General features: G+C 38.9%; 1 protein-coding gene across 4 annotated transcripts in view; it reads left to right on the forward strand.

Annotated features, from left to right (window-relative positions):
• Positions 1-23,960, forward strand: part of cdk14 (cyclin-dependent kinase 14) — a 279,683-nt gene that overhangs the window by 58,733 nt on the left and 196,990 nt on the right. For 2 of the 4 annotated variants that reach the window (XM_012964199.3, XM_012964202.3), the window contains one exon: positions 10,080-10,223. In XM_012964199.3, coding sequence (XP_012819653.1) covers positions 10,080-10,223 — 144 coding nt within the window. 4 annotated transcript variants of the gene reach the window in all.

The raw sequence follows: 23,960 nt of genomic DNA on the forward strand, positions 1-23,960 counted from the left end.
TAAACTGATGGACTGCTTCCAGTCAGTCCACACCATTTTTTAATGGTCCCTGTACTTTAGTCAAAAGTGATTGGGTAAGCCATGATTACCATGATTGGGTTGGTGGCTCATATTTTTTGCTCCTGTCGGACCTGCCCTGCAATTTTTAAGCCATAGCACTTCCTTTGTTGGGAATACATTTATGTTTGGTTGTTAAAACATATTGAATTTGTACCCGGTAAAGGAGAGGAGCAAGTGTATTAAGGCAGGGAATGGCACTATTGGATATGGAACCTACAGGGTGTTGAGTTGGTCTTCAGCCATCTCTGTTTCTATGTAGTAGTTAAAGCTGCTGGCTTCTCTAGCTCTATTTAAGTTCTGGCCTAATACCCTAACTGATTTTAAATATAGTATATACTTTTTATTTTGTATATACAATAACGGCAGGTATGGAGCCCGTTTTCCCCTTTTTTGCTAAATCCTAATTAGGGATGCACCAAATCCAGGATTTGGATTTGGCAGACCCACGCTTCTGGCCTAACTGAATCCGAATGCTTAGAATCACATGGCTTTTTACGTTCGCGTCGCTTTTTAACCCTTCCGTATGCTCATATAAGGATTTGCATTCGGTTCGATATTCGCCCAAATCCCAAAATAGTGCATCCCTAATCCTAATTGGAGGCAAGCCAATTCTATTGGGCTCTAATAATGTTTAAATTATTTTTTAGTAGACTTAAGGTATGGTGATCCAAATTAGGGAAAGATCCAGGTTTTGATTTTGATAACATATCCCATGTATTTGTTGTTTTTCAAAAGAAATTTCTTTGAAAAAAATCCCTGTATCAAGATCTCCATTGAGCTTAATGGGTACATGATAATTATTGTATAATGGAAATGCCACCACATCTTGTTTAGGCCCTAGACAGTGAAATGCAGGAAGCTGTCGTACCACAAAGATCACATACATAAATAGATTTATTGACAAGGTTAATGTCTACTCATTATCAATAATGAATTCTTGGTGTTAGCTGAGCCCAGTAGATGAGTTACAAAGCAAGCCTTTTCATTAGCTCTTTGTGTCAAAGTACTTAGGAACAGCATTTTCTTCCATCACAATTAAAAGGATTTTATCATTTTTCAGTATAGACTTATTTCCAGCTGTTAAAAAAGCTTGGAGCCATAGTTGAGAGCAGGCTAAAGTTTGTTCTGTAGTCATGCATATACTTTTTTAAGTCATTTTTTTTTTATTATAAAACATTAGTTATTAAGGGCAATGCACTTGAAATGTGCCTTACAATGTCTTTTGCATTAAATATGTGCTATGGCTGCCTTTGAGAGATAAACATGTCTTCTAGATACCTTATTTACAAGGGCAGTTCTGAGAAAAAGACTGGAATGTAATGGGCAGGGTGACTTTAAAGTGCCAGTGGGCCTAGGGCAAAGATCTCATTGGTGGGCCCAAACAGCTGTGCAAAGTCATATTTAATAGGCCTACCCTCAAGAACTTTATTATAATGCAGGAAATAAAGATATAGTTGGGGCTTACTGAGGAAGACATGAGGTTCACCCTGGACAGTGATGGGAGCAGATTTATGGGGCATGCTTCAGTCAAACGTTATAGAACATGAAAAGTCTAATGGTGGGACTTTGTCATGGTGGGCCTTGAGTAATTGCCTCTTATGTACATATATTAAAGCAGCCTTGGTAATGGGTAATGCAAACCAATAAAAACATAATAAACCAACACCAGGGAGGACATTAAAAATATTGACATTGACTATTAAAAGACTGTCATATACAAATGTCATTAAAAGCTTTAGGGTGGGGTTGTGTGCAACAGAATCACAAGGCAGGGGCAATGGGCAACAGGCAAAGAAATCAGTAGGAGACGCTTGCACTTTAGAAAGGTAAGATACCCCACTACTGAAAAACATGTTATTTAGACAAAGAACAGGGGGGTAGTGATGGATTTCCAGGGAAATAATAAAATGACATTTCTTTTACACGTGAAGCTGCATTGGGTTTCTTGTTTGCTCTAGTGCTGCTTCTGTTGGATGCCATCCAGATTATATTACAGCATGAGAATGGTGTTGGGCCCAAGTTTTTTTCTTATGCTGGGGCGTCATCCTTTGGAAAGAACTATGTGCAGATGCGAGGCTGGGCTCTGGGGCAAAAACAAATAAATCTGCTGAGTGTAATGAATTATATTAAGTGCAGCTATACCTTGGCAGTCCTCATGCAGCCATTACTTGATAACATTCTCTCTGCAGCGTGAAGATGTTTTCTACTTTTGGCTAAGCAATGTCATAAGGCAAGGCTTTGTATTCAGGGGCGGCCTCAATAAGTCTGCTTTAATGCAAAAAAAATATATATGTATGTATGTATGTATATGTATGTATATGTGTATGTCTATATGTAATGTGAATATAGTATGCATATGTGACAGTCATTGTTAATGAATAAAAAGCATTTATCTAGATGCTATATATATATATTTATATATATAGAAAAAGGCACACACTTATAGGGATAACAACCTGGGTGCAAATCAGATAAACAATGTAAATATGTAAAAAATGCTGATGCACACCAGGAAAATTTTATCAAAAAAAAGATACTTAGTTTATTTAGATCGACGTTTCGGTCCTCACCCGGGAACTTTATCAAGATATCATATCTTGATAAAGGTCCCGGGTGAGGACCGAAACGTCGATCTAAATAAACTAAGTATCTTTTTTTTGATAAAATTTTCCTGGTGTGCATCAGCATTTTTTACATATATATATTTATATATATATTTATATCTTCGCTCCGTTCAGCAGTACTGATCCTCTGTGCATAGGGTACAGTAAGTAACTTCCAGGATCCCTGGATCACTATATAATGACACGATCAAAGCTTGCTCCAAGTCGGGATACACATAGCAACCAATGAGCTGTTTGCTTCCAAACAGAAGACTAGTAAAGGCTACCTGCTATGAGTTACAAAACCTGGAGTAAGCTTTGCACCTGTTACTTCTGTACATTACCCAAAAACATTTTTCAATACCTGTCTGCACTTAGAATATAAGGAGTACGCCATTTTATTTTTCTGCAATTACTTATACATTATTTTCTAGGTGTAAGGAGTGAAGCCTCTCTACAAGGTGCAGTTATCATGATTTACACTGGAGTGGATCTGTCAGTGTATACAGGGGATTTTATTTTATACAGCGGTGGCCTCATTGTTCAGACATCCCATGTCAATATATAGATTACAGTACATCAAATGCAGTTTTTGTTGATTCAGTGTATAAATAAACGGTACTGCCATAATGATTTGGTTGGCTTCACTCCTGGTGTACAGTATCAGTAACCTTACTCTCATTATATAGATGCACTTTGTTAACCCATTCTAGGAAAGTACCTGTGAAGGTGTTTGCTGGTAGTAGATAAATAAAACTCAAAACAAAATATTTTTTAATATTCTAAGACTTGTCAGTTGTCAAGTCTCAATTGTCAAGTCTCCCATATTTATACCCCCAAGGGGACAGGGCACAGGGCAGAGAAAGGGATGTGGCTGAGGCACAATTTGGTTGCAATAGCATGTGGCATAATTGGGACATGGCCAAAAAAAATGTATATCTCTGTATTCAGGATTCAGGCTTACCAGCCACAAGTAAAGTGGAACTTCCTACTGTTTCAGTTGTTTAAGAGGTTGGCCTAAAAAACCAGAACAATGGCCCCTTGTACAGTATCTATCCATGTGGCCACTAGGTCAGATATTAGAGTGCATTCATTTACCCACGCACAGTTAACAAAGTGCAATTTTGCCATGGTTTTTCCCATAATGCACCCCTTTTCCCAGAATTCATATGTCATTATGGGCATAATGCAGGTGTTGAATCAGACACAATTGCACTGCATTGAGCTCAACTACGCTATGTTTGGCGCAACTGTATCTGAGTAGTCAAAATGGAAACAACTGCAATTGTGCTATGTTGCAGACACAATCGCAGCAAATATTCTCACAGTGTGCCTGGAATCAGTTCCGGTGTGCAAAAGATGTCTGTACCTGATTTTTTATCTGAAGAGTGCTACGTCTATTAGCAGTGTCGGACTGAGATGGCAGGGACCCGTCAGAAAACCCTGGACGATGGGCACACTCTCAAAACATTAATTCCTCCTCTCCTTCCTCAAACTCTTTGTTATTCTAGTCTCTTTTATCCACATACTATACTCTGTTCTTCCATCTAACAAGCTTCCTTGTTCCTATACAGAAATAGGGAATGGCCATGAAATAGGCTACATACAGTAGTTAGAAGCAACAGGCCCACTGACACCTGGGCCCACCGAGAGTTTTCCTGGTATCCTGGTGGTCCGGTCCGACACTGTCTATTAGGGCAGGGCATTGAGGGCACCCTGGGGCTACCGCCTTGTCAGGAGGTGATGGTAGTTCTAGGGTTTAATTCAGAAAGGAAGGCAATACAACTGACTGCAGTAAAAGTGCAAGTTGCCCACTGCATATGCAGATGTAAATGAGCCCTTCTGTGTGCTGTTGATCCATGTATAGACACCTCTATGTATAGACACCTCTATGTATAGACACCTCTATGTATAGACAACTCTATGTATAGACACCTCTATGTATAGACACCTCTATGTATAGACACCTCTATGTATAGATACCTCTGCGCTCTGGCTTAGCAGCTTTGCAGCACTTATATGGCTGAGACATGCCTTTGCATTTATTTTATTTTAATATATTGTAAGGAACAAGTTATTTTGAACAGAAATACAAGTGTTGTTACAAGATGAATAATAATATCATGGCATTGCAATAGGGTAGTAACTGAGGATTCTATGCCTTTAAGCCTTTGCTTTAACTAGATTCCTATAAATGAGATACTTTTACAGGCACATGTATTAGCTATTTTGAAAATAAAAATGATTGAATTTTTATTGTGCCATGTTGTGTTCCCTCAGAGCTGGAGGGGCAGAGTGAAATTGGCATAAAATGGTAACCCTGGAACAGAGAGTTCTGTAGGAATATTGATATTCTAATTGGATACTTGCAGTAGTTTAACTAGAGGGCCCCAATTTAATAACTTGGTCTGGGCTCCCATCCATGTCATCCAATGATCCGATCCAACGCCCTCTCTATCCACCCACTTCATCCTCCTCATTTGGGAGGGTGCTTTGTTCATTTCCCAGTACATGGAGGCAAAGTCAGTAATGGATTAAAGTTTTTACCAGGTCTAGTAACCCATAACAATCACTAAGCAGGTAAAATATGTTGGTCTTCTGTTTGAAAGAACTGATTGGTGACAATGGGTTCAGAGTCGATCAGGGCCGGTGGGGCACTGGGAAAAATGGCAACCCCGCTGACCCAGGCTCGCTCACATCTTCCCCCTTCGTGACCACAAGGAGTAAGTGTGGTGTGGGGGTGGGGGTAATGGGTTACTCAACCTGGTGCAAACTTTGTGGCTTTCAATGTATTACCCCATGCCTGTTTTATGTCTTGATCTAATTAAAGTACCCTCATCTCTTCTCCCCATTTGTTACATCCTCCATGACCAAATCATTTACATGAAATAGGAAAGCAATTAATATAATAATTAGGAATTATTCTAACTCTGCTAAAAGGAACGAGTGGTGCTGAAACATTTATTAATGCCATCTGTTTCTCATACAATTTTTGGATCGTGATTACAAAGATAATCTGTGATTTTTTTCCCCCTCCCTGCAAGTTTTAAATTAATTAGCATCACTTACTTGGTTACATAAGGTTTTATGTAATTATATCTCACCAATGCCAAAACATTTCTCTGAGCATTTCTTCCAATGAAATAGCAAATAGCTGTCAGGTGGGTGTAGCACTGGGGTCCTAGGTTAGATTTCAGCCAGAGCACTATCTGTTCTCCCTGTGGGTACTCTGGTTTCCTGCCACACTCCCAAACCTTACAGGCAGGTTAATTGGCTTCTGATAAAACTGACTGATAGATTATAAGCTCCACTAGCGCAGGCATTGATGTGAATGTGTAATATCTGTAAACACCTTTGGAATATCTTTGGCACTTTATAAATACATGATAACAGTAATAAAGATATAAGTGTTAATTTGCAACTCAGGGGGGTGCAAGTGCAAGAGCTTAAGGGGCACAGGGTGATTTAACAGTGCTTGCGCCCACTGGGTTGTTGCTCTCTGCACAGAGTGCCATATTGACTATGGGCAGGTGATAAGTACAGGGCCCCAATGTGGGCTGCAGCTCCTTCCATTTCCTTGTGCAAATAACGTGTGAGAAGGGGGTGGGAGAGGAGGACATCTACATGCCTCCCCTGCCTGCCCCTTTAGAATAATGTGCAGTCTAATGCAGGTCTGCGGCTATTTGCACAATGCCCAACAGAGTGGACAAAGTGCAAAATAATGCTCACTTGCAGCTTTTTTTCTGCAGTTTGCACACTGAGTGGGGAATTGTAATTGCCCCCTCCATTGTTCCCACTGCACTGCAGTGCATTGTTGGCACTTTGGGTACTTATCAATTGGGATTCTTTCTTGGCAATGTGTGTATATATTAACAATATCCAACAGCAAAAAAATCCAGTAGCACACTGAAGATGCAAGCCGTGAAAAAATTGTGTTTTATTTGCCCAAGTACATCTAAAGAAGCAAAGAGCAACGTTTCGGGACCCTTTCTCGTGTGCCAGAGCCCTAAAGGAGAAGGAAAGGCTAATAAAGAGTTAATCTCTCTGATAAAGCTTACTTAGTTTTTACCTTTCTTTCTCCTTTAATCTGCACAGGTACCTGACCCAGTACAATACAAAGAGTATTCTAATGGGATTTCTCACAGATTTCTTGCAGTGCTAGGATCTACCATAGGAAACATGCATAATCTAAATCGTTCTGTATTATAATTTCTGGGGTCCATCTTCTTCATTAGATTCAAAACCATGCATCTAAATAATGCATAGAAGTTATATAACATAATATAAATAGAGTAAATGGAAATCCTGCCTTGAATATTCTGCTGTCCCTAAAATCTTAAGCATTTGTACTGAAAGTCGTTCTTTGTTTCCTGCTTAGTAATGTTGTTTTGTCTGTTACCTCCCAAGGTTGGAAAGTCCTTCCCTTGTTTGTATGTAAACACTGATAGACTAATCATCGCTAGAGATCTTATCAAGAAAACAGACAAATTGTGGATGCTAATGGTATCATTTTAGGTAACAGCTGTATTTACAGTTTTTATTTACAGTAATGGGGAAAAAAATCCAAGTTAATGAAAAAAGGCGCGTTTCTTGATTTATTGAGAAAGTAATAAAAAAAATTATACAATGACGTTATCTCCATCTTTTGGAAATGGAAGCGTTAATAACGAGATCAATCGCATGTACTTAACCTCTTCATTTATTTGTAACCCCCCCCCATCTCTTTAAAGATAATTAACCACCACAAGGTAAGGCAGTGATTAAGACAGCAGTGTTTATGTTTTAGAAATGACACTTGGAAAGCGAGACAGCCTAGTATAGGTTTATGGCCTAGAAAACCCCAGTAGAGTGCAGAGAGTGAGAGAGAGAGAGTGTCACAGCTCAGTGCTTTCCCAAGGCCCCCGCTGACGTGCTTATTCCACAGGGCTCTAGGGAGCAGCCGTATGACTACATCTTCCGTTTACAACTGCAATTCCCTGTGGTTCATACTCAGACAATATTTCTCCATAATAGAAGGCACTGGCTGTGTCCTAGTTATGTGATTAAGATGGCTAGAGAAGATGATTTCATGTATTTAAATGTGTCAGTATATGCAGTATGTTGCTAGGCCCTGCAAGGCAGGCAGGTATTTCTCATGCTCCATAATACAACCCCCTGTTCTGATATACAGCAAAATATAACATGTTCTTTGTACAGGTATTCCAGATAATCGTTATTTCTGTAATTTTGAACCCCATACCTTAAGTCAGTTAAAAAAAAATCATATAAACATGAAATAAACTGTTTTGCCTCCAATAAGGATTAATTATATCTTACAAGCTATTGTACTGTACAAGCTACTGTTTTTTTTTTATTACATCGTAAAAAGAAATTGGATTTTATTATAATGGAGTCATGGCAGATGATCTTTCCATAGCTTTCTGGTCAATCGGTTTCCAGATAACAGATCCCATGTGGATGTTGTGCAGGGTAGACAGTACAATATTCACACTCCCCCCCCCCACCCCCCCAGTTGTTCTTAGGTGGTAAGGTTCATGCCAATATATGTACTTGGGAAGGGGTGACGATTCCAAGAATGTGTCGGGATGGGAAATAAGAGGAAATGGCTAGTTTATGTAATCGTTTAAAATACACTTTGACATTGATGCCCACCATAACAGGACTCACTAGGCTGAAAATGGAGCAAAATATTATAATCTAGATCAATTTGATTCAGTTCTACATTTCCATATAGTGGGATAGTTATTTACTATATGTCTGTAGTCGGCAATAAAGCTTTTGAAGCAGGAACTCTGCAATTGCTGCTCTCTTCTTTGTATTTCGTGATATTTGGTGGCCAGATTGTAATAACAATGATGGAATAGTGGAACTCTGAGTCTGAGGGCCATAATAATATCTTGAAGAGCCACATCCTTCCACCAAGGGCCTCCAGTTGGACAGCCCTGAATTAGCTGCGTGCTCCCTCTGTATTTCTAATGTTATTTATGTATGGATTTAACCTTACAAGCAAATGTGCTACCTGTTGGGCATTAAGCTTCTGGGCAGCATCTGGATCTTGCTTTGCTAAATATCACTGAATATCTTACTGTCTTGCCACTGATATAATAAGGCAATGAAGCCCTTGTGCAGGAACATTTTCTGCATATCATTGCAGATTACTATTATTTTTCTTTTTATTAAACAGCGGATTGAAGGTAGGGTGCTCCAAGGTTGGAACTAGGGGTAGGCATCAAGGACTGGTGTGTAGGGGTGTATAGCTGTTTTACTGACTAAATAAAAAAAATGTCAATAACAATGCCAAACACCTTTCAGAAATATCTCTTACTGCATTAATGGCCTTTCAAAACTACTCCTCTGGTTTCCCACATGTGCTGTACCCACTGGATTCATGTGCACATGCCCTAGTGGCTGTGGACACAGATTGAAGTCCTTGGTTTAGCACCCTTTAGATACCGTTCAGTTTATCAGTGGTCCCCAACCATTGGCTCGGGAGTAACCAACTCCTTGAATGTTGCTCCCATTGGCCTCAAAGTAGATGCTTATTTTTGAATTTCTGGCTTAGAGGCAATTCTTAGTTCCACAAGAACCAGGTGTACTGCCAAACAGATTCACATGTAGGCTGCCAGTCCACATAGGGGCCAAATAACCAAACACAGCCCCTATTTGGCACCCCCAGGTATATTTTTCATGCTTGTGTTGCTCCCCAACACTTTTTACATATAAATGTAGCTCACATGTAGCTTTCATTTAAATGTAGCTCAAAAAGGTCGGGGATCCCTACCGGATATGTTCCCAAATTGTGGGGTTCCTTAATATCCTAGATCTATTCTAGATTTATTAAGATTGATTGTAGCTCATGGGTTACTGTTTTCTTTTACTGTTTTGCTATTATATTGCTTTCTCTTCCCCAGAAACCCAAGGGAATATTACCTGCATTTCTTAATCTATTGCTGAAACCAAGAGAATTCTTCATTTTATTACTGAACGGCTGGACTCCCTAATCCCATATTTTTTTTATAGTCAAAGTTTAATAATATCTTTGAGAAAATATTTGAGTAGCGAGTATTCTTGGTAGACGTTATGAGAAGCTGCACTGCAGTACAATTAGATACAGGTGGCTTATGTAACCGTTGTTTTTTTCCCTGTCTGTGTGGGTTACACCATCAGATGCAGTGTCTCGTATTTCTGTAGCCAAGGGATTGATTACCAAACTGATCGTGGAGTTCTAAGCAAACAACCCTTTATGTTGCAAAGCACCTTTTAGCTTTTCACGGTGCAGGACAATGGCTCTCCTCTCGTGTTCCTAGAAAAGACGTATGTGTGTGTGTGTGTGTGTGTGTGTTTGTTTCTCTTTAAACAAAAGGTGTCCTCTGATGCTTCCTTTACATCTCAGTGTTTGCTTGTAACCTCTTACAGATATGTGTCACCAAGATGTCGACACGGAACTGCCAAGGAATAGACTCGGTCATAAAGCCTCTCGACACCATTCCTGAAGACAAGAAGGTCAGGGTGCAGAGGACACAGAGCAGTTTTGACCCCTTTGAAAAAACATCAAACCAGGTGAAGAGAGTGCATTCAGAAAACAATGCATGCATTAACTTTAAGAGCGCATCCGTGGGAAAGGAATCTCCCAAAGTCAGACGCCATTCAAGCCCCAGCTCGGTAAGGATGTGGGTATAAATGTAACAATGCTCTGTTGCTCGCCTTGGATACTAGACGGGTCTCCAAAGCATAAGTGATCTCTCAGCTTAGGGTTCAAAGATCTTTTCTTGGTTTATGGACACAACACTCAAAAAGGCAACACTTCAGTGACTTTCTAAGTATAAACCTTTGCTCTTTTTAGAAAGTTACTCTAGCCATCATTGTTAGATTGTTTCAAGTATATGTAAGTACTGAACTAACATTTGCATTGCCCTTGGTTTAGTTTTATATTTTGCTTTAATTCAACTAACCGTGCTCCATGTCTAGCCAGGCGTTAAGTGAGACAAATAGCACATGACCCTGGCCACCAGAAAAAAGGGGACCAATCCATTGTTTTTACAGTGAAACTAGAGGCCATTCATTGATTCAGTTGTGGGCCTTGCAGGTTCTCATGGCTGGAATCCCTGCATGTGGAAGGTTTTATATAAAAGATTTTGATTCTAGGACAAGCATAAGTCAAATAAGTGATTTACTTGTAAAACACACTGAGAATAGTACAGAAAGGGTTGTTGTGACCTACAGGCTTCATTAAAGGAAACCAACCGATCACATGAGCGCAGACTGACTAGCTGCACCCAAACCCTACACAAATGAATTGAAATTGGATCTACAGTATATGGAATAGCTCCATGTATACCCAGCTTTATAGAGTTTGTTTGTGCAGTTTATGCAAACATACAAGGCAATAGGTAAATAATGCTGGCTTTGCTTCCCCAGGGTGTGAAAGTTGGTAGAATACCATAGTACCACCATTAGAAAAAGGTTTGTGCCCCATTATCTCCGGAAACCTGATAACTCAGATCATAAGAAGGAATAGCCACAAAAAATAGTAATTATTAGTCTTACTCTGTTTGCTACCAATGTGAATACTGATGTACATCAGTGTTATATGGAATATACAGTAGGTGTACACCAGTACTACACAGCCTCCTGTTTATCTGTTGTATAGTTAAGCTGTCACTTTTAACCCTTTTTCTGGCATAGTGGCAATATAATGACCAGTTATGGATTACTGATCACTGTCCCAGATATTGAAAACAACATACTATGGAGAATACCACATAGTTCCATTCACATTGAAATAATAAAGATGTAGATCTTGATAAAGGTCCCAGGGAGGACTGACTGAAACGTTGAGCTAATACACATGCACTTGTATTTTTCATTAAGCCTCCTGATTTGTTTATGGAAGCACCAAGGCATTAACTGTTGCACCTGTCTCATGTAGTATCTATATAGTATGTTATATCATTTTTTCAAAGGTAAGTTCATCTAAATCTTAGGTTTGTAGACAGCATTATTCAAAGCTGCCTTTCAGTTAGTTGTACAGTATGTGTTTTGGACTCATTTGCTTTTCTATTCTGTTCCTCTGTAACTTGAATTTGAACCGCTGTCTGTTTGCTTAAAGATTAATTGTAGAGCTACATTTCATAGTTATCATTTTGTTTTACTTCTGGTTCCTAATTGTTGACCTGACATGAAAAGGATCCTTGCTTCTTTATATAAAAGTAAGATAACAAACCCCACTTTCTTGGGAACATGGGCTCCTACAGCTGGCTTGGGGTTAAATTTGGTTACTGCTATAATGCAACTCATCCTTTTCTCCCCTGTAATTCAGATGTTTTGTGTTTGTACAAGAATAATTTTATTGTACTTTAACACTAAACATGCTGAGTCTTGCTTGGAAATGATGAGCAACTGTTAGAGCTCCCTTACTGCCTCACTTTCTATTCTACCTGCTGCAGGTTCAGGATTTCTCTCTCTGATACACTGCATTGAATCCATTACAAGGCAGAAGCTAGAGCTGCACGTATGGAAGAGGGAGTCAGAGATAAAAATATGAGAGGAAAAGCTGTAGTAGGAGGTAAAAGGTGGTAGAAGCTGTGATTGTGAAATATAAATCAGATGTGAGGGAAAGAAGAGTTAAGGTGGCCATGCACGGGCAGATTTAAGCTGCCTATTTGGGTCCTTATTTGCCCTTGTATGGGACCCTTCCACAGGCCTCCCTGACCAATATCTGGACAAAAATCAGCCAGATGCAATCGGCACATAAACTCATTGATGCTGTCCTCACTCAGACTTTGTATTTGTATCCCCTAGGGCCGCACTATCACATTGGCATGATATCGTCCACCTAAAGGTGTTTATATCGGGGGGCTCAGTATCTCAGTAACTTCTTTTATCATCTAACCTTTTTAATATATTTAATCTCGGGGAGATTAGTCGGCCATGGTTAATGTCGGCTACAATTAATCTCTCTAAAATGCCTTTCCACTGGCAATGACGGTAATCACTAATGGAAAGGCATACACATCGCTTCATTTTCTGAAGTTGCCTGCAGAAGGAAACTTTATGCGACTTTGGAAAACAAAGTTATGCGTATGCCTTTCCACCCGTGATTCACTTTGTTGCCAGTGGGAAGGCATTTTGGGGAGATTAGTCACCTGTGATAGCCGAGATTAAACTGCAGGCGACTAATCTCCCCGTGGGCTATTACCCTTAGGGCTGTGACAGACGGCGAGATTAGTCGCTGCGTGACAAATCTCCCTTGTCACGGGCAAGTAATCTCCCAGAAATGCCATCCCACCCGCTAGAATGTAAATCACTGTTGGGATGGCATACACGGCGCCAAAATCGCCAAAGTTTCCTCTCAAGACAACTTCGACAATTTCAGCAAATCGACACCCTGCGTATGCCATCCCACTGGCGATTTACATTCTCGCCGGTGAGATGTCATTTCTGGGAGATTAGTCGGCCATGACAAGGGAGATTTGTTGCACGGCGACTAATCTCTCTGTCTGTCACAGCCCTTAAAGTGATACTGACACGAAAAAACAACTTTTTAAAATATAAATCTACATAAAAAGTTGCCTATAGGTCATGTTGATAATTTTTTACTGATAGGGCTGCTTTTGTAAGTAATTGTTACTTGAAATCCCAAAACCTGACTGTTTTGCCAGCCTGACTGTCCCTTCTCAGTCTGTCAGTTATAGCTTCTAATGCTAACGGCCTCCTGCTGGACAAATATGGCTGCCCCCTCATAGAGGAACATGGGGGATCAGATGTATGATGTAAAAGCTTGGACAAATACTTTTATGGCAAAATTATAAATAGCATGCAAAGACAATGTTATGACAGATGTAAAAATGGTTTAATTTCTGTTGTCAGAATCTCTTTAATCATTTGGGGTGAATGTTTACTAAAGGGCTAATGTTACAATTTAGTAACAAAATTGCCTGTATTACTAAGATCTGTATGTCAGATTCTGGGGAATTAACTTCATCTTTTTAGCAGCCATAACAACAACAATTGATTAATTTAGGACCATACTGAATTTTCTCCAAATGTAAGGTCAGGTTGGTGAAATACCATTATATGAATACAGCAGCTGCCTTTGCATTGTGTTACCTACATAATATCTCCCATGCTATTTTTACACATACAGTATATCATTTCTTTATGGTTTAAATTCGCCAGTGTATTTTCACAGTACGGTTGTATATTTATGCACCCCTATACCTGTACTGAAAACACAGAGCTGTACAGAAAGATTGGTGGCCACCATGTCTGGCTGCTAGAATTGCTGTCCCCTTGTCACTATCAGTGATCGCTGACCATAGACATGGCTCTGTTCTTTGATATGTTCCTCCTGGTCATGGATCATCGCTAGAGAGCAGGGGACAGGAAGTCAAAAGGCATAAGAATTAAACCCTGCTGCACTGTTTTGCACATTCTGGGGAGGTCTCCTTGGTGCATTTGGGGTGAGGTGTTAATATTTGGCTTTTGTTCTCCTTTAGGGGTTAAGTCTTAATAAACACGAGATGAGGTCTCTGGCCCACAGCTTACAGCATACACATTATAACTACACATTAACTATGGCATTACAATGGTGATGTTGGTGTGTTTAAGTGTTTTTTTTTTACACATCTTTAAAAATATGCTCCTTAGTATGCAACATAAATTAGCATTAGTAGCAAAGTGTTGTAAAAAGCCATTTATTTTTGCTTGTGCTTGCCAATCCCCTCTGCTACTAAGCAGCACGTTTGTATCAAGGGAAACAGAAGTTTCTGTAAGTGTATTAAAGTATTGAAGTATTGTATTAAAGATCATTACATTTTTCCTACAGTTATTCACAATAGATAACGGCATCAATCCAGCAAGCTGAGCCCCTTGTGTTGGTGTTTATACAGAACAGGGCAGTAGCACTATTTCATTTATTTCCAATTTAGCGCAAGAGTTAATAGAAAGATCTTACTACAAAAGCGACTAAACATCTTTATGAATTGACATTCTACCTAAACAAAGTATTATCAGGGATATCATGGTACTGTGTCTAGCTATACTATATACACCCGCTAATGATGATTCCCAATGCATTATCTGCCCCGTTCTTTATTGAACTTGGGGTTTGTTTGCACGTATTGCCTGGTTAGTCTTGTCAGATATTTTGCAGGCATGTGAAAGATTCTGTACATTTGTATGGCTGCAATTATATTACAGGTAAGAAACCTGTTATCCAGAATGCTCTGGACCTGACCTGGGGTTTTAGGATAAGGGATCTTTCCATAATTTGAATTTCAGTACTACAAGTCTACTAAAAAAACCATTTAAACATGAATTAAACCAAATAGGATTATTTTGCCTCCAAAAAGGATTAATTATATCTTAGTTGGGATCAAGTACAAGGGAATGTTTTATTATTGCTGAGAAAATGGATATATTTTCTCAAATTATTTCATTAGAATGGGAGATGCCCTTCCCGTAATTCGGAGCTTTTGGGATGTCTGGATAACAAAAAAAAAATCATGGTTGTCGTGTTTTTTCATTTTATCTTTTTTTTTTGTTTGTTCTTTTTTAATTTGGATCTTTTGATAAATGACTGACATTAGTGGAAATGCATTAAGTTGTGGTTTCAAAAAACTACAAAACCATGAAAATCCGAATGTCAATAAATGTCCCCCTAAGGCTTTTTTTTTTAAGCAGACTTGACGTCCAGTGATCCAAATACAGAAGAGCCCATGTTCCAAACATTCTACATAGATAGAATAGATCCCATACCTGTACAGCAAAATACAAGTATGGGACCTGTTAACATATTTTTATTTCTGGCTTTTGTATCTCTTTATATTACCGTTATGTCATGGCACAGTTAGCTGATCTATGGCTGATAGTCATGTTTCTCACCAAAAATGACAGCAAAAATATTCCATATCAACATTGAATCTGTTTTAGATTTTGTAAATAGATGGAAGATTCCATTTATTTTTCTTTCTCGTTGTTGTTGGAAAGACATTATTTATCTGTACAGACCTTGCCCTCATAATACCTAGATCTGTACAAGCAGGCAAATTCATATTTGATTTGGATAATAAAGTGAATTATGTTTCAGGAGACAGATCATTTCTTCCTCCCTTCTGCTTTCCCTTCCCTTTCCATTAGATTTGCTCTCGGTGTAATGGATTCATCCATTTGCTTGAGGTGACTTATAAAATAATTGCAAATAGGCTTAACCTATGAACTAAGGGAAGCATTTTCTGTGTCTCCCCTTTAGAGAAGGTAGAAGCTGTCCTGCCAGACATTTAAATATTTAGTGTATCTGGCTGTTCTTTATGAGCTTTTGTTGGCTCCATATTTTTATGTTATTATCATTGGCAGTATCTGTGTGTCACATCTGTATATAAGAGCCATTTGTCATGCTTATAAGTGCTGCACGTCACTTAGGATTTGGCTTCTCGGCAGGGTGTTATTATAGAAAGGGAATGTTTCTGTCTGCTGCATAATATAATTGTGCATAGTTAACATGAAGATAGGGGAGTGCTTACAATATTTTTCAGGGTTAATATTCAAAATGTCAATGTTTATTACAGAATTATCTTTTCTAATTCATTCTGAAAATGCAATGGCTCTAGATTGCTGCCTGCACAAATTTCCGTTATTGGCAGATTTTGTAGTTATCAGCCAATGATTTCTTACTGCAGGATATTAATCACAGCCTATATCATCCAGCATGGCAGCACCCTAACATGGGATTGAGGACATTAACATTGTCAATAATAGTCAAGTAATTAAAAATACATAATGACAGGAATATGTGGAGATTCTTTTGAGCACTGCAACTTAATCCAAATGTTGGGACCAAATAAGGAATCTTTCTGTAATGTAGAATCCAGTGCATTACCCCCATATGTAATTAAAAGCATTAAGTTTGCCCGGGAGCAGTAACCCATAGCAACTAAATGTTTGCTTTTAAAAAGGTGACCAGAAAATTCTAACTGCTGATTGGCTGCGATGGATTACTGCTCCTAGTGCCTTTTATTACATAACCCCTTAAGGCTACTAATTAATATTTAAAGAATAAAGAGAAAGTCGAATCACTGGGGGTGCCAATTTGTTAGACTCTCTTCAGTGATTCCAGTTGCAAACCTGCTACCCCAGCCTGGTTCACCTCTTTTTAATAAATGCACCAGTCCCAGGTACTGCTTGCTGAGAAAGGCACCACCATTTCTGGCATCAACTCAGGTGTCCCCCAGAGCTGAGCTGAATGATACTTGAGCCCGAAGCTGCCCGAAACAACCCCTACCCACAACCACTTAACACCATCCACTGATATGAAGCCACCCATAGCTACACGCGGCCAACCCTATCTTCAGATTTCCCTGCAGCCCCCACCCTAACAGTACCTACATCCCCATTACTCCGCAGAGAAGGTGTGGACAAAACGCTAGGAACTATACATTTTCCCCCCTCCCTAGTTGCTCCCCCAGGCAACTGCCTACCCTTAGTTCCGCTATTCCAATTCTAGTAGGATGTATAAGCTGTACACAAATCTCTGGTCTTAATACCCTCACCCATGCCTGACTACGTATGCCTGAAAAAACAGAAAAAGATGGTGGCACAGCAATTAGGAAACTCTGGCTAACAACTTGACATCACCAGTAGGGTTGCCACCTCGCTGGTGTTTCACTGGCCCAGCCGGTAAATGCCAGGGCTAGTATTACAAATTTACAGCCACTGTACTTGTCGGTAACTTTGTAATAACAAGTCGTCCATCCCTGGCACAACCCTGATCTGCCCCCAGTCCACCCCAAATCACTTTTCACTCTCCCTGCTGCAAAATTCTCTTGCGTGATAGTGAAATCATGGTTCTGCCCCTTTCTTTTCATTACTCCGCCCCTTGCGCCATGGGCCTGCCTGGTAATGTGTATGCCAAAAGGTGGCAACCCTAATCACCAGTGATTTTAACCATTTCTATCCATTTAAAGGCAGGGACAGCTTTATAAATTTTTGTACGAATTAGGGGGGGAAATGTGACTTTTTTTTTAATACCGTTTGAGATTTATAAAAAAGTGATGCCATAGAAGTCAATGGGAAGTATATAGCATGGAAGCAATATGATTTTGAGCTTTGATCCCACCCATGATTTTGCTTGACAATGACCATAAAAATGCTAATTGCAATCGCGTTTTCAAATGTCAAATTAAGCTATTTGACATTTTTTCCAGCTATGGGGGAATCAAGTTTAGTCACAATCCAGCGTGATTCTTTTTTTTTTTTCCCATGATGAAAATGGATAAATATTCCCTTAAAGAACTTGCTAAAAATAGTAATTTAAATCCAAAGCAACGCAATATTCAGTGCTCACCTGAAGAGCCCTGACATTTTTACAGAACTTATAAGTAAGGTATTTTTTTTCTGACGGGCGACATTTAACATAACGCAGTGAGACAGCTGTGAAATATGAGCTAATTGGATTAAATGCTTTTAGAACTTAGAACTAAATGCAAATCACACGCAGAACCACTATTAGACCTCATTCCTCAAGCAGCGACTATTACAAGGGTACCCGGGTCACTATGTGGATTTCACTGGCTCAAGCTATGAGCCCATAGAGAGGTGTCCTAGCCTTACACAGTAATTGTCATGTTTAAGGATATAAAAGGGACAGTACACCCCCTTTTCCAACATGAGTTTAATGAATAGGGCTTGTGCCGAACAAACTTTTTGTCTGTTGTTTTAATTACCAAATGTGTGTGGTACAGGTATAGGATCCGTTATCCAGAATGCTCGGGACCAAGGGTATTCCAGATAAGGGATCTTTCCGTAATTTGGATCTCCATACCGTAAGTCTACTAAAGAATCAATAAAACAGTAATTAAACCCAATAGGATTGTTTTGCCTCCAATAAGGATTATTTATATCTTAGTTGGGATCAAGTACAGGTACTGTTTTATTATTACAGAGAAAAAGGAAATCACTTTTAAAATTCTGACTTATTTGATTAAAATGGAGTCTATGGGAGATGGGCTTTCCGTAATTCGGAGCTTTCTGGATAATGGGTTTCCGGATAAGGGATCCTATATCTGTATATGTTATTTCTTACTCTAAAAAGGGCAAAATGTTGAAGTGAATACAAAGTTACATTCTACTTCTAGTTCTTTGGGGCACAATGAATACGAATAAGAAGCAGTTACTGAGAAGCCTCCTTTATAGTCAACTTCTCTTTTTTAACTGAGGGTGGGGGGGTTGATTATACAGAGGTCTTCTCAGTGGATTGCTGATTTATATTGAATGTGTTCTGCAGAATCAGATTTAGTAGCACAGGGTTGATATATGTGAGAAATTAAAGAGGACACAACTTGTCAAACAATGTTAGTAACCCCAAACAATTACTTATTAATTGCCAAATCACACACATTAAGGGATTTCATTTTTTAAAATTATCCTTTCTGTCATGGAGTAAATTATTGTTATACAGGTATGGGACCTGTTATCCAGAATGCTTGTCACCTGAGGTTTTTGCTCTTTTCGTATTTTGGATCTCCATACCTTAAGGGGCTGATTTACTAAGACACGATTTCGAATCCGAATTGGAAAAATTCCGATTGGAAACGAACATTTTGCGACTTTTTCGTATCTTTTGCGATTTTTTCGTATTTTTTGCGATTTTTTCGGCGTCTTTACGATTTTTGCGTAAAAACGCGAGTTTTTCGTAGCCATTACGAAAGTTGCGCAAAGTCGCGATTTTTTCGTAGCGTTAACACTTAAAAGGCGCAAGTTTTAACGCTACGAAAAAATCGCGACTTTGCGCAACTTTCGTAATGGCTACGAAAAACTCGCGTTTTTACGCAAAAATCGTAAAGACGCCGAAAAAATCGCAAAAGATACGAAAAAATCGCAAAAGATACGAAAAAATCGCAAAATTACCGATCATTACGAAAAAAACGCAATCGGACGCATTCGGCCCGTTCGTGGCTTAGTAAATGTGCCCCTAAGTCTACTAAAAAATCATTTAAAAATTAAGTAAACCCAATAGGATTTTTTTGGCCCTTAATAGGGATTAATTATATCTTAGTTGGGATCAAGTACAAGGTACTGTTTTATTATTACAGAGAAAAAGGAAATCATTTATAAAAATGTGAATTATTTGATTAAAATTGACTTTATGGGAGATTGCCATCCCATAATTTGGAGCTTTCTGGGTAACTGTATATAATAATAATAAGGATGATGATGATGATGATTATTATTATTGTTATTAATAACATATATTTGTAAAGCACCAACATCTGCAGCGCTGAACAATTAATGGGTGGTTATAGGAATTTATATATATTGAACATAAAATATTAAATACAAAAAAGATAACTGACACAAGAGATAAAGATAGCCCTATCCAAAAGAGCATACATTCTAGAAAAACTGTTGTTTTTTTTCTTGGAGCAGTTTTGATTCTGGTTTAGATGTTCTTCTGAACTTCTTTATCATGGGTGTATGTAAACTTTAATACTCATGTATAGTAATGGGCAGGGGTAGTAGCCAGTGTTAGCACTGAAACTGGTGCAAATATGGATCAAATGCTGTATAACAGTCATAAATATTCTCTGATTTAGGGCATTTTTCCTTACGATGCCAACAAAAAGCCTGCAAAATTGCACTTACAATAATAAGACAGATCTCCCCCCCCTTTTTTAATCTCTACTGCCTACAATTACATATGGTGATATATATTCCTCCATTAGAATATTACTAGCGCATCACTTAATTAGGTTTGTGCTTCTTTTCTTCCATCACTTATAAATTCCTGTAGGGCTGGTTTTCAAAATATGCAAGAAAATAAATAGTCCTTACCCTGTTTGCTGTTCTCGTGCTTTCTCAGTATGGTGTAACCTTCCAAATTTACCATTGAGTCATGAGACTCATCCAGCCATGTAATACCCACCGTATCATATTGTTCCACCATTAGAGATGTTGTTTGCAGGACTTTAGATGAGTTCTTGAACAAGCATAAAATTCAAGGCTACTGGGATATACAATTGTATATAAAATGTATATATAATGTACAATGGGACTGAAATATACAATTAATATCGATGTTGGTAAATATAGTTTATGTATGTGAGTGTATAGATAGGTTGGTATGGGTTTATGTATATGCTGGGAAAGGTTGAACTTGATGGACTTTGGGCTTTTTTTAACCCAACTAAACTATGTAACTATGTATGCCTTTTGATTCCATGCATTTGATATTGGTAATAAGAACAATGTAGTTGTAGAATGTGACAACAATGGTACCTTATACAAATCTGAAACTGCAAGCAAAGGCATTAATAGTGGATGCTAAAGGAAACAAAGTCTCAAAAATGAATTGGCTTTAAATGGGAAGGTGTAATTAGAACTGTTTTTGCTAATAGCAGAAGCGAGTATGTAATGGTTTTTATTAGGTTCACCTCCCGGCCAATGTTAATGATACCTGATACCAGTGTAATTAATTTGGACCAAAGATAACGGACATAGGAAGACTATTAGTCACATTTTTAATTACATACCCTCTGCTATTATTCTTTGTCATGAAAGGGTAACATGCCTTTGTGTATTACTGGCTGCTTTTCACTTAATTAAATTTTCCCCTCTCGATATGATCCCTTCTGGTGATGGGTCTCATCCTGTTGATGTGAACGTATGGGGATATGGAAAGTCCACACTGTGACAAAGTCTGGCATTCTCAAGCTGTTCCTCCATCATGAATTAATGCACAGCATTATACCGAAGTCACACAGCTTGTGTATTGAAGCGTCAGGTGATTTCAGATTTTAATCTGCCATTAAGGCTCCTTCCGTTGTCTCGCAGGACTTTCCTGATAAAGTGGCAGGTGTTGTTGTGATACTTTATAACAAACGCATTGCACTATGGGGAGGAACCGCTTTCTTTTTATGGCTGTTCTTATTATCTCAGGTTAGCCATGATCACATTTCTAGTACATGCGATTTCTGAGGGAAAGTCTGCGCCTTATAATTGAATAAACATGAAGATGTTTTCAATATTCAGATGTTAACATGGGATTCTAAGAAGGCAGTAATAGTTGCTTATTGGGTTTTTAACCAGTAAACACTATTGTTTTAATGCAGAGCATATTAGGGAAGCTGCAAATCACCGTAAATAGCCAGTAATGGCAAAGTGGAATAGTTTTTAAATATATAAATAATTTATTGGCAATAAATATCCTAATACAGTCTTCAAATCAAAGGTTTGATGTTTAATACCTCTTCCTGGTTAAGTACAGGTATCGGACCCCTTATCCGGAAACCCATTATCCAGAAAGTTCCAAATTACGCAAAGGCCATCTCCCATAGACTCCATTGTAATAAAATAATTCACATTTTTAAAAATGATTTAATTTTTCTCTGTAATAATAAAACAGTACCTTGTACTTGATCCCAACTAAGATATAATTAAGCCTTACTGGAGCCTAAACAATCCTGTTGGGTTTAATTACTGTTTATATAATTTTATTAGCAGACGTAAGGTAGGAGATCCTAATTATGGAAAGACCCCTTATCCAGAAAAGCCCAGGTCCAGAGCATTCTGGATAATGGGTCCCATACCTGTGCTAAAACCATAATATTTTACAGAGCTAAGCTGTTACTGGCTTTGTTAGATGTGTGTCCTATTGCTAAGGCTGCTGCCTTTGGTCTAGTCTTATACAAACCTGGGCGGGGGCGGATCGGAGGCAGGTCGGAGGTGGCCCATGGCCAGAGCATTAGTTAATACAAAATACTGGCAAATACATTGCTTGTAAATGGCCTTGGCTGGTGTCATACCAGCTAGGGCAGCCAGGTGGCAATCCTATTTTTTGCCCAATTTAAAAAGAACAGTAATGCCAAAAAAGTGTTTGAATGTAATTTAAATAATGTATTGCTGCCCTGAACTGGTAAAAGTTGTGTGATTGCTTCAGAAAGATTATTATAAAGATTACTATACATAAGCTGCTGTTCAGCCACGGGAGCAGCCATTAAAGCTGGAAAAAAAGGATAAAAGGTACAGGTTTGAATACAATGGTGTTTTACAGAGCTTATGTTATCTACTATGTAACCTGTGCCATTGATTTAAAACTAAAACCTAAATTAAGCAGTAGGGTAAACAAATGGCAGTCACTTGGCTGGCAGCTGAAGCACAGCTTATAGACGCGTCTCACAGCAGCTGACAGTTAAGGCAAAATACAATCCTTCCACAGGATTTTTTCCCTTCATGTAAAAAAACATGCACAAACTCAGAAGTGTGTATTTTTTTTTCCTTTAATGGAGGTTATGAATAAAAAATGTGTTTTTGCAGAGTATGGACAGAACTCTGCTGCCTGTGAATCCATATTTTTATTTCTGTTCCCTTTTAGTGCCTTGAAATGCATGATGTAAATGCTAGTGGGACCCTTACAGAAGAGAATGTGACCCCCCCCCCCCCCCCCACCACCACCACAGATTTTTATTCATTGTCTTTTATAGCAGTGAGCCATTGGTCATTGTAAGTGGAAGTGCAGTGAATAAATAGCTAGTTATGTAGCGGCCTGCGGGCAATCCTGACAGTGCAGCTCATACAGGGTCTCGAGGGCTGGAAGCATATGGACATATGGATATACAACAGGCTGTCTCTTCCATTTTCAGCAAGGATTGTTTGTCCAGCAGCACTCAGTATTTTCTGATGGTTTAGTATCCCTGCCGCTGAATAAACAATACCCACATGAAAGATTTGTTGTATTATTGTAGCACAATTTTAATCAGTGTTTCCTCAACATGCATTGCATTAAAATGATGTTTGTGTGGTGGTGTTGATCCTATTAAATACTTGGATGCCCTTGGGAAATCATTACCACAGCGAAGAATACTAATTGCGTGCCTAAACCGCTCCTACTCTCTATCATTGTGACAAAGTGCGGCACTCTATGATTGATAAATATGCTCCAAAGTTTTAGATCATAGATACTGGTCATGGAAAATGTGCTCTGAAGCAAGCAGAGGTAATACTATTCTAGCCAGCCCTTACCACTCCCAGCAGAAACAGCAAGGTGGTCCCGGCAAGGTTGGCAAACAAGTGGATCTTTTCCCGATATGCCCACCTTAAGGTAAGCACATTGGAACATAATGCCGTATGCAGCCCATCAGATAAAGGACCGCATTAATGAGCAGATCTAGGACTAAATCCGGTGGAAAAATCAAACCTTTTTGGTCGGGTAAGCCCATCGGAGGGCCCTATACACCAATATGCCGATAACCTACCAACTCTGTTTGCAGCTTTTATCAGCCTTTACCTCCTACTCGCTTTTGC

Source organism: Xenopus tropicalis, chromosome 6, assembly GCF_000004195.4.
Source record: "Xenopus tropicalis strain Nigerian chromosome 6, UCB_Xtro_10.0, whole genome shotgun sequence".
NCBI classification, from domain to species: Eukaryota; Metazoa; Chordata; class Amphibia; order Anura; family Pipidae; genus Xenopus; species Xenopus tropicalis.